At 38.6% G+C, this 12,565-nt stretch overlaps 1 protein-coding gene across 5 annotated transcripts in view; it reads right to left on the reverse strand.

Moving 5' to 3' along the window:
• Positions 1-1,126: 1,126 nt before the first annotated feature.
• The window catches only part of RAPGEF2 (Rap guanine nucleotide exchange factor 2), a 192,488-nt gene continuing 181,049 nt past the window's right edge, over positions 1,127-12,565 (reverse strand). For 3 of the 5 annotated variants that reach the window (XM_075500363.1, XM_075500362.1, XM_075500360.1), the window contains 5 exons: positions 12,176-12,328; positions 9,497-9,722; positions 7,341-7,900; positions 4,470-4,775; positions 1,127-1,898 (listed from right to left, as the gene is read on the reverse strand). In XM_075500363.1, the coding sequence (XP_075356478.1) occupies positions 1,852-1,898; positions 4,470-4,775; positions 7,341-7,900; positions 9,497-9,722; positions 12,176-12,328 (1,292 nt within the window). In that variant the 3' untranslated portion in view covers positions 1,127-1,851. Of the gene's footprint in view, positions 3,264-4,469; positions 4,776-7,340; positions 7,901-9,496; positions 9,723-12,175; positions 12,329-12,565 lie in introns of all 5 variants that reach the window. The other 2 variants (XM_075500364.1, XM_075500361.1) reach the window with 2 other exon arrangements.

Raw genomic sequence — 12,565 nt, forward strand, 5'->3', positions numbered from 1 at the left:
TATGTGTACAGGATGATGAGTATCAAGGATGTCTCTACAGAATGTGTTCTAAAAATATTAATTACAGAGGGAAGCATAAACAGGAGGATAGGGAATGCTGCCTAATTCCTATACCTAATTCCTAGCATATAAATGCTATACCAAGCATACAGAAAAAAACTGATGAGCATGCAAACGGTTCACATACTTTACAAGTCCATAAGAGAAATTATTTCTCTAACAACGTACCTTTAGCATTACCAAAAGACAAATTTGCAGGTAAGATATGTAAAAATGTGCTTTCATTCTGCTAATGTCAGAATCAACGGTAGTTCTCTAGCTTGTTGGAAGGTACCCAACAAGTACTAGCCACAGACTAGCAGAGATTAGTTCCACCCACACGCACACCCTACAAATCTAATAGTCTCCATAAATTCTTTCCTTACAGTGCTAAAGAATCCAGTGATAAAAAGAGAATGTTTACATGAGTACTATATTTTCAATGATTTTTAACTTGCTTATGATTGTATTTTAAGTGTAGAATGTTTCTAGACTTACATTAGGAAGAATTAAATCTATACAGAGCATTTTGTTGCTTCTCTTTGCAATGAACTAATTTTAGATTTGGAAACAATGCCTGTCAAACATTTTAAAGCTAAATGGGATATAGCTGATAATGGCTTTAGCAGTGACATTTTAACCCAGCCTTCTGCATACTACTGAAAATAATGAGAGAATCTAACGTCTGGAGAAAAAAAAAAATAATCTACAGATTTGACATTGAATTAACATCAACTTTTGTTACTGGGGATGCTATTGATTTATTACTTGGAATACCTTCTTTGGTAAAAACTCAAATGGATGACTTTCATACTTTTCCCTACCCAAATGTTAAAGCATGCATTCCTTACTTTTACACCATACAGAATATCAAATCAACACAATCCTTCCTTTAAAACTGTTTACACGCTATATATCCCTAAGACCATACCTATAGGAACTTCTTTTTTGGCATCTCAAATGTTTGTGCTAGGGACACACATCAGTCAGTCATTCTCATTCAGCAGTACACACACCAGACTTTTCAAAAGTTATCAGCAACACAACGATATATTAAGAAAAACTCCACACCAATGGTTTGCCCACATCACTTGGCAATGTCCCTTTAATATTAATACACAGAGAAGTAAAATTTTTTCATAAATTTGTTCAAGTATGTGGAACATGTAAAATGCATAAGAATCAATATGGACTTCATTAATGTTATATTTATTTATTTTCCAGCTTCATACAAACTGGATGTAGAAGCATAAACATAGTACATTTCTACCATTTTCAACAAAAATATAACCAATATGTACAATTATTGTATTAAAAATACAAAAGGGATACAGACTCCACCAATGTCTTTCTAAAAGACATACAGGTACAAGTAGTATCAAAAGTATGAGGAAATCACCAGTTAATTGTACATTCTGCACTTGACATCACAGAGCGAACTGAGATTAGCAGTCCTATGGTCTACAATTACTTAATGCTTATATAACAGTTGTGCAACTTGTGATAGAGCTAGGATTTTGTATTTCTATATGCACATGAGGTCCATAGCCTTGAGAATAAAACTGGCAAATAATGCATATTACATGTAAAATTACAAATGTATAATTGACAATGTGATATATAAGCAAATAGACAAAAGCTATGATTACAGGAGAGAGAATTAAATAAAGCACTGACATTTGTTTGATACAGTGAAAAAACACTGCAATTTGATCTTTAAAAGTTGAAGCTATTTACGTTTATCTACTGATCAATATGATCAGCTGAGTTCAATGGAAAAAAAAAAAAAAAAAATCCAAGACCAGCAGTTCCTCACATTTGAGTACTACTCGGATTGGCAGCCTTCACTTCTCCGGAGTCTGTGCAAAAACAACACAAAAATAGAGGGGAGGGTCATTTCAGTCATTATAGGGTTAATAGCAGCTGTGAGCAGGTGGTTGCTACACATTGGCCTTCTCTACACATGCAGTGTTCCATGAAGCCATTAACAGTTGTGACTATTTCTGCATTGCAAAGGCTGGCAAATCTAAACATGTTATTTTTCATTACTTAAAGGCTCGTTTATCCCCTAATGCCAAAGTCAATAGATGGAGGTTATTAGATCAGTGTTAACAGCTGACACGAGCTGTGACATCCCAACTTGCCTTCACTGCAATGTTATCCAGTTAATCTTTCTTTTAATATAACTACTATATAGTAAAAAAAAAAAAAAAATAAAATATATAACTTAAAGGTGGGGTTGCCATCTGTCTCATTAGAATGGGACACTTTCTTTTTTAGTATGCCATCCTGTATTCCGCAAGGCACAGGTATGAGACACACAGTGTCCTCTTCCATCACCGGCCGGTTGCAAGCACGCATTTCTGCATTTACACTAGACCCGGCTGAGGATGCCATTAACGGCTGAGGATGCCATTAACGCTAACATTTACAAACTTTTGAAGATTCCAGGGTGGGGCACGTTAAGAGTGAAGCGAGACGGTCAAGGAAAGGCTGCATCCCACAACCTCTGCCTTCCCTTCTGCCCTGCTCAGCCACATGATAGCAATATTCTTTCCAGGAGCTCAGGCTGGCAACCCTACTTACAGGTATGAAATAATACTGTAATTACTATGCAGATGCAGTATTTGATCTCCGAAATGCAAACATACAAAATCGTAACAAAGGCATTGTAAACAAGCAAATAAGCACTGCCTCCTTGAAGGATTTCAATGCATTTTTCTCTTTGTAGGTTAAAGGCCAAATGTAATTTGACAACTAGCTTATCTCATTATCCCAATGAGACTAAGTGCTAGGATTGTGATTAAAATCTAAAAGGAAGATTTAAAAAAACCCTTCCAGGCATTGGGAAGTGCAGCCAGAGTTAATCATCCTGATGTGATGATCTTGGAATTTGGAATGATACTGTGTGATGTGGCAGACAGCGACAGTGGTAGCTTGAAGATTGCTGCACTGTGCATTTCAAGCAACACAGTTTGAAAAGTGCCAGGGCGATTTCTTCACAGTATTTCACATGCAAGGGGAGAGGGGACAGAAGGGGGAGGGGCGGAGGAAGAAGCCCCATGCTGCTTTAAGGCAGGGAAGGAGGCAAGTAGGTCCACCATCCTTTAACTATAGTTCCAAGGCTCCTATTCTAGGGACGTCTTCTTGTGCTCTCCTTTAAGGTGGCTCACTCTGGATCCAGAAAAGCCCCAAGTCTTAGACAGCAGAGACTTGTTCATCTTCTGCAAACACAATAGGATAGGGGAAAACAGAATTTAGTTCATATAGAACAAGACCTCTACTGAATGAAACAACCTGTACTGTGCTCATGTGTTTTCCGTTTTGTTCTATTAGGTATATATTTTAAAACAATCTCAATATCTGTACATTTCAGGTCTCATGAGAAGTATTCCTTTGTAATTTTGTTCTCGAAGAAAATAAGACAATTGCTATAGCTGAGCAAGGTGCAGTTCCTCAGCCTGAGGAACACAACAGCTACTCCTAGTTATCCAATAGCTTCATAAAGCCATCTTACATTTTTCCCTGAATATATCTGTGATTTATTTAAATTAAGATTGCATACAAATTGAGTGCAGCTTTAGTCATCATTGGTAGAAACAATTAAAATTCTCTGTCATGGTAATTCTCAAAGTTTGAAGCAATTCGATTAAGGTAGACTTCATTTTTTTCCATTGCGTTCAACTGCAGAGTTCACCTTGCACATAAAACTTTAGTAACTAAGCAGCTAGGGAGGGAAGGGGAAAGTTAGCCTTTCTATCATTAAGCAAAACAAAGCATTCAAACATGTGATTTGGGCACCACCCTGCCTAAATTTTGAGCACCTAGCCCTAAAGATGCAATCCAGCTACGCTTGCACTCACTACAGCTGAGCTAATGCATAAAGACATAGATATGCCTGGGCAAGCAAGGTAGCAAAAGAGTAGTGGGCTCGTCATGTGAAGCAGTTGGTGTGAAGACCCAGTGTCCACAGTTTAAGAGTTTCAGGTAGAACATGAGTGATTATCCAAATAAACCTGACCAACGATGCTCTATGGGGCGGATGGGCAGGTATTCTATAGACCAGGATACTTTTTTGACCATTAAATACATGGTTAGTGCCAAACATTTGGTACACTGGAAATTTTCAGGGCAGCCAGGGCTGTACCTGGTGAACATCAGCAGCTCCAGAGAAGTTGCCTAAGCCAACTGCTTGGTTGTCCAAGATTCAGGTGGACCTACATTCCAAATTTTAAATTATGTTTAGGATGAACTGAATTCCTCCCCTTCCAAAAAGTTAACAAATAGCAAGTTTTGAAAGATGGAAGAGAGCTCAAATTATGGCAAGAATTTCTGTGGCGGAACACATTTGCGTAATTTGCTTTGTGTCTGTGAAAGCATTGACCATTTTTGCATGCAGCACACTCAGAATCTAACAATTAGAAATTTACCATCTTCCTCTGTGGAAAACCCTTGAGACGGATAGTGAGCAAGACGTGGATCTGACTCATTTGGTTTATGCCACTGAGGTTTGTTCACAGGCCTGCTAGTTGAATGGCCATGTGACTGCTGCTGCGGAGTTGATGTCCCATGGGTCTCACATGTCCGTGCCACCATTCTAGACCTCTGAAGTGCTATGTTGTAATCTGGAGGCTTTCTGGTTGGATGGGAACCACCTTCTGCAAACTCAGCAATAGGTATTCCTACATAACCAGGAGGAGTTGGAGGTGGTTCCCGATATCGACCCTCTTTTCGTGCTGCAGGAAAAACAACAGATTATTATAAGAGACAGTAAGAGGAAAAGTGCTCAAAGGAAAATAAACAGTGAAAGTTAACTAAATGTCAACCAACTCAACATCCCAGGAGGAGAAAATCTGAAGGACAAAAGTTAACTACCATACAGTAGACGATGAGGTCTTGAAAAATAAACCATGCAAGAAAGTGTACAATATACAGCCTACACAGGATATAGCTATTCTTCCAGTAGTGAAGCATTACTCTAATAAAATTCACCAAATTACATGGGGAATTTGTTTAAACTTAGCAACTGAAGCTGTTCCCTCAATTGTATAGAATAAAACGTACACTGATCAAAGTAACGTGGAAGACTCAAGTCCACAGAAGTGGCAACCATCAGGAATATTGGCATCTCCCCAAACACATGACTATCTGTCTTAATCCTGAAGATGGGCTTTCTACCCAAGAGCTGACCCTTGTTTTTAGCATCTTGCGGGGGTGGAGGGGGAAGCACCTGATACATTATTTCTCCCTACAAATCTTATTGCTTAATGAGATGTAAGCTACAGTTCAAAAAGGTAAGGAAGAGAAATGGGCTTCATCTTCATACTTTCTGTACGCATTATTGCCTGCTGCTCTTACAGTTGTATTATCTGCAGAATTAATACTTGAAAGTATGCCCGTAAGAACAATGATTGAATATGATTTTATATGGGAGATGGAAAGACCACCACCTAGTTTGTGGATCTCATTGAGGTGCAACTGTTTACCTGAACAAGGCTTAACTCTGGGCATACTTAGAAGTTCTCTCTTGCAGACAACTTCAAGGGACGAAACGGCGATTAAGAATTTTAAGCTTCTGCAGGGACACACAGCAGACAGACATGACTCTCTATTTTGGAGTTATGTACTTAAAGAAGTCAGCTGGACTTTCATACTGAATACTTTTTGTGGGTCTAGCCCTTTAATACGTGACCACTTAACTTACAGTACAGAAGCAAACACCTCAGGAAAAACCACTGACACGGACAATTTACTCTCCACAGCTTGTCATACATGGTATATTCTTGCACAAGTGGTGATGACAACATCACCCTGCATTATGCAGCATGGAATTGACTGAAAGGGCAGTACAAGCTTAAAATGGACTGGTGCTAGTTGGATGTGAGGTTTTTTATAGATGAAAAATAAAGTCTTGGCATTATAACAAAACCAAATAGTTTCCAATAGAATCTAAGTATTTTTCTTGGACAAATTATTTTAACTGAGCAAAGCAACATGAAGTTTCTGAGAAATTTTATTCAAAGATTTCTGAAAAGTAACTTCTATGCAGAAGAAATTCTGCAGAAAAATTCTGTTGAAATACTGCAAGAGATCAATGCCTATTCAGTGCAAAAGAACCATATAAAAATAGTGGCTTCTTTTGGACAGGGATATGCAGAGTTACATTTGCAGGATAATTAGTTAATAGTACTGAAGTGTATGGAAGTGTGTGGCTTGAATTTTCAGATCTCTCATGTTCTCTCAAGTCTCTAAAAATGTAGTGAAAAGCACTGCCTTGACAGTAAAGTTTGGCAAGTTCCACATTCTGGTGGAAACCAAGGGCATCAAAGACTAAAATTAGAGAGCAGCATGAATCAGAACCTGGAGTCCTGAACTGAACAGCTTCCTCCTCTTCATAGTTCAGCGATTCAGATCTGCACCCAAACTTTGAGGCAATGGGCCATTGCTAAGCAATATACTTGGGCAGAAAAGGAAAAAAACGTTTATCACAGTGGTCTCAGCATGACCTCAATCTGGCAGACTTTTTCAGCTATGTCAGCACAAAATGGCTTTTAGATAGTTCTTCATATTAACCTGAAGAAAGGCAAACCAAAGGGGAATGAAAGGAATGAAAGAGGCAAAAAAGCAGAGGTCTTGGATGGCCCAAGGACTGGGATGCGTAGAAGGAACAATATGAGAAAAATGTTAAGCACTGCCAAAGATACCTTCATATTCATTTATATATTATCTGATCTTTCTTTTGTTGAGTGATTATAAATGTATTTCAGTTCTAATTTCTTAGGAATCTCTTTAGTTTCAGCAGTCCGAAGAAACATCTCAGTTGGTATTTAAGCACAAAGTGATCCCATTTTCAGAAGTAAGGAATATTCACAATTATCAGACAAGTCATACAGATGTATAAAGTAAAAGGCTTCTAAAAAAAAATCAGGCCACATTTATTAAGATATCTAAATATAGAATGTGGAGCCTTACTGTGAAGAAAAATTCACATTTCAGAACAGACACCTAAATACAACAACCTCTCAAAACACTGTCCAGCAGTTGAGCTAGTTTTTTGATGTATGGCAGGCTCTCTTGAAACACAAAGGCACTGCCAGAACTGAGAATCATCAATAAGTGATATTCTCCCTAGCAATAAATGCACAGTTAAAGGGGAAAATTTGAGAGAGACTGCAAAATGTTTGGTTTTGCTTTAAAAATAAACCAATGAAACCAGACAAAAGAAATGCAGTTTTAGAACAATATGAAGAACCATAAGCAAATGAACTAAAACACTTCATGGTAAACAAAACTTAACTTACCAATAAGCCCCTTTGTACTACTTGATGATACTGCTATGTGAGTGGGCACGGGAGCTGGCTTTGACTCCTCTGCTGGTACAGATGTTATGCTACTGGTTTCAGCTTCGATCGAAACATCCTTCCCACCCCTCCGCTTTATGGTACCTGTATCACCTTCCGAGTCCTCTCCCCAGTAGCCTGTTGAGGATGCCCAGCTTGCTCTGGACTGTGCTTGATCAAGGCCCTCCCTACCTTGACTTTGCCTGCCATACTTTGTGCCATGATCGGGGAACATCAGCTGGTCCATATGACTGCCCGAGGCCCACAGTCCTGCCCCATCGCCTGAACTATCGAAATGAGCGTGTCCAAAAGGCAGAGTCTCCCAGCTTCTCTGGTGCTGTATTGTTTGTATGTTGTCATGAGAACCACTCGAACAAGAAGTCCAGCTACCACGGCCACTGTCAGCTGCATCGAGCGAAGCTCTATCCCCCTGATCCTGTGACAGTTCTTCTGTACTAGGAGAAGAAAGCACAGTTGCTCCAGCATAGAGGCCTCTGGTCTCTGACAGTGGTGCATATGAGCTAGATGCACATTGAAGAGGAAAAAAAAAATAAATCCAGCGTTGGAATTGGACATCATTACAAGACATATGAAGAATTCAACAGTCAAGAGAAAAGCAAACATATTGGGGGGTTGGACTAGATGACCTTTAAAAGGTCCCTTCCAACCCAAACCATTCTATGATTCTATGATTGAAAGTTTTGATGCAATTTATATTAAGTATTATTTGCATTAATGACTAATTCAATTCTGAGAATAGAACACTTTCCTTTCAAGCTCATCCTCAATAAAACAAAAATAAATTAAATAAATTACTGGATAGATATCCTGATGAAACTTAACACTTCAGTGGAGTCATTTCAAAAGGTAAAATCTTAACTTTGCAGCAGCCCTTTAAGACAGGCAAACTGCACTGACATATATAACAGGGAACAGACTGATAGACAGGGTTTCTACTGCTTTTCCAGCCATGCGAAGCAAAGGATCAAAAGTTAGAAACAGAGTTTTAGCAGAAGGTGGCTGATACTCAGGTTTAGGTTTCAGCTTTTCAGATTTTCTTTTTCTGCTTAGAAAACTCTGAAAGCCAACTTCTCAACATTTCTTGCAAATGGAAATGTATTTTAACCTTAATTTGGGAAGCACATGCCACTTTCTAGAGCAAGTATGTTCTCCGTAGCCTTTCAGTGATTAAGTAAGCCTGACGCTATCACTTACGTAGCAGCAGAGAAAACCAACAAAGTGTCACTTTTGTTTAGCAGCTATCCAGGCTCCTGGGATTTGTCCTTCCAGGGCAGCTTGCTATGCAGACTGGAACCCTGCTCTTCCAAGTACTTAAGACATCTGATTAAAGAGTTTGCATGAAGTACACCAGTTTTGGAACAGGCCTGCCATCCACAGACCCTGCAGGATTAAAAACCCTGAAACCACTCAGAGGGCTGAAGCATCCAAATAACAACTCAGAAAAGTAAGTGGAGACTAAATAGGAGCCAGTGCTCCAATTATTTTCAGACCAAGGCTCACTGCTAGAGGTTTAGAGAACTCCTCACAGCACTAGCTTCCCCACCATTACAGAAGTTAATTACCTAGAAAATTACCTAGAAAACCAGCAGCCTCATGTGAATTTTAGCTTCCAATTATCGTTGACTAGGAGAGATATTTGGGGTACAATATTTTTGAGTTAGATAAATACACACTTTTCTATGAAACAGACTGGAAAATTACTAGCTATTTCTGTTCTCAGCTTGATCGCTGAATAGTTGTATGAATAATTTCTCATCTAATTCAGTTAATTCCCCATCTAGAAAACAGGCTAGGATACTAGTCTGCCATAAAGAGGATAATCTACAGCACTACTAAATGCTCAGATGATAAGGTCTACTGAGATAAAGTCTTACTGCTGTAGACCTCATCACACACTCAGGAGTACAAAACCTTTTCTTGTCAGAAAATTGAGCATTATCACAAAACACAGCATTGAAATAGTAGTTTTTAAGAGCAGGGGAGAAAAAAAAATTTGAAAGAGATACAGGGAAAGTTACATGAACAAATATACGTATACATGCCACATACATACTATATGAAAGTACAATGTAAGTAAGCACAAATAAAATTCCTACCCTAAGCTGTATTGATCTGGTTCAATCATGATTCTTCTATCAATCCTTCCCACACCAAGATTTGTCTCCACAATGCTGACAGAATGCCTCTGTCTCCTCTCATCATGCAGGGAGACTGGCATAGAGTCAAAAGAGGAATTGCTGACAATACTAGATCTGGAAGAAATTTCGCTGTGACCAGAATCTGAAAAGTTATCCACCGTGCCACTAGGAGCCAAAGTATAGCCTGCAAAGGGAAGGTCACATTAATCAGACTCGGAGAAGCCTGCTCAGATATTGCCAGGTAGCTGGCAATACTGCTGCAATAGTAAATCAAAACTACGATTACATTTACACAGAAGCAGCACTGCAAAAGATAAAGATACATAGCAGAACTGTGTAACACCATGTATTCTGTCTCCTTATTAAGAGGTTTAAGATTCTGGGAACATGCACTACTCATTTAGAAACCAACTGCTCACCTTCCTTCTTTTCTGCCCTCCTCCCCCAAATTATTTTCAAATGCATCATCATACTTGTATCTCCGCATTACAAAATCTCACTTCTCAAAAAATTGCCTGTACATAAACACTGTCTCCAAGACTGGAATGAAAGAGATGCCCTGGACAAGATTACTGCTTGAAGTAATCCAAGAGACCCTCACACAGTTTTTCTGTTCTGCAAAGCTACACTTCAGAGATGAACAGCAGATACAACGTGAAGCCCAGATGTCTGGGCTGACTGCTTATTATGTATCTTGGCTGAGAGAGGGCCAGATTTTCAAGCTTTCTTTGTGGTACTTGGCTAACTAATTACATTCCAAATAGCATATATTACCAGGATTATACCATAATTTGGAGGTAGCATTTATCTCAGTCTGGTAGTGTCAAATCTGCAAACCATGTTCACAGAGGCAAATTCAGCTTTTGTTTTAGTATTAAACAAAGTTGTGCTGAATGCTCTTGCCAGCTAAGTTAAAGATCATTAAACAACATACATCCACAAGTAACTGCAGGTTTCATTTTTTTGCTTTCAGTCTACATGTAAGTGTCAAGATGATTTCAACTGATCTATTCTGATCAATTCACTTGCTGAGAACATGGAATTAATGCTGCCATTTTTGTCTGAAAGAACATACCATTTTTGTCTGAAAGAATATAGCTTCATGTCACCATTAACCCAAGGGTTGGGTTTTTTTCATTTAAACTCATGTTTATGATTTGGTTTTTGCAAAAATAAAGTACTTTTCCCACTATGAGCCAAGAATCCCAATTCCTTTTTCAGGAAATGCACAGGCCTGACCATATTTATATAAATTCACTCTTTGCTAATGTGGTATTTGGGAGAAATCATGATGATAGCTTATAAGGACTCAAGGTGATAATGTAAGTCTTCTCTACATAACATCCTCCTCCATCTGACCTTAGTAAATATCACTTCAATAGAGATTTTGGCTAGGCGTTTGTACTTTCTTGCCATATTCATCTCTCCCCTTTTCAGATCTCTGCTTATCTTATTGGACTTATTTTTTCCCCTTTTGTTTCCATAAGCCCCACCTATCCCAGAGGCCCCTGGTGAACTGTTATTCTTGTTACTGTTCTCGCTTCCAAAAGGAGAGGAAGAACTGGTTAGGTCCATTTGTCTGGAGCCATGAGGCCTCAACTGATCAGCACTGCCACCTACCATGTTAAGAAAAGGGCTTAGCTATCCATTTGATAAGAAAGTAGAAAAAGTGAGACTCATATAAATTTCAAATCGTTATCATCCCTGTGCAGTGTAGGGAAAGTTATTGCTACAGGGAAGTCTCCAACACACTCATCTCCAGCATTCTGAACTTCTATTATGAGGACTCAACCCCAATATATATATTTTACCATAATGTTATATTATGTAACCGTTAAACTCAACTTTTACGATATTCTGAAAAGAGAATAACTTAGAAGTTATCTGCAATACAACTAGGCTATCATACTTCGAGAGGGACTTTTTTTTTGTTTAAACTACAGGAAAATGCCTCCATTCTCTGTTTTGTCAATTCATAACCAGAACAAGTACAATGAAAAACAAACAGGCTTAAAAAAAAAAAATCCCTTTAAAGTCCTAAATTCACTTTAAAAAAAATAACTGTATGAAGTCACTTAAAAAGAACTCAGTCAAGAAATCTCCAATGTGTAATACTGTTTCTCAAATATCCATATACATTGTTTGAATAATCAACGTTGTGTATTAGTGATTTGAATCCCAAATATCTTAAGCCTGCCTGTCATACATTGGTCACATCCCATCCAGACGCATGACACCTCAAATAATTCCTCTAACAGGCTAGTGTGCTCAATGCTGTACAAAGATTTTAAGTTTCAATCTGCACATCCTTCCACTGGCAGGAAACACTGATGATGGGAATATCTTTGTCAGAAGCAGCTGCAGTGAGAGTGACCTACTGCATCAAATCTTGTATCAGATCAGGCGATCTTTCCTGGCTTTTGCTAACCAGAGGGCTCTCAGGTATCCCTGAAATCAGGTTCCCAGGTATCCTTTCATGTATCCCACTCTGCACTACGCTTCCTGCCCTCTTGCTGACCACATGGGACAAAAATAGGAGCAGCAGTAGTTTATCCTGAGTGTCCAAATTCTCTCTCAGAAGTTTCCAAAGTCTATGAGCTTCAGGAAACAGGATGAGAAATATTGCACATCTAATACCTTTCCTTGGAGAGCTCTGTGGTGAAGTGGGAGGAGAAGACAGCTGTGAAGATGCACTTGAGACTGTGTCTTCAGATTGTTTCTTGTGACGATCCAAACTTCCTTCTTCAGATAATGAAAGAATTTTCTTTAAAGCTTGCGGGGAATTAATGCCTTTAAATAAGAATTAATGTAGGCAGATGTAAAGTCCAGTATAAATACATCTTTCTGTTTCACAATGCATTCATAGAGCAGACACCATACAGGAAAAAAAACGCATTTTTTTCCTGTATATTTGTGAGTTTCTGACACCAGCTTAAATGAAGCAAAACATTTAATCTTACTCCTGTTTAAAATATAGTGCTTTATTTCTGCATATTAGTGCAGCCGGTCTTTCATTCTGGCCACCTA

This window comes from Mycteria americana, chromosome 4, assembly GCF_035582795.1.
Source record: "Mycteria americana isolate JAX WOST 10 ecotype Jacksonville Zoo and Gardens chromosome 4, USCA_MyAme_1.0, whole genome shotgun sequence".
NCBI classification, from domain to species: Eukaryota; Metazoa; Chordata; class Aves; order Ciconiiformes; family Ciconiidae; genus Mycteria; species Mycteria americana.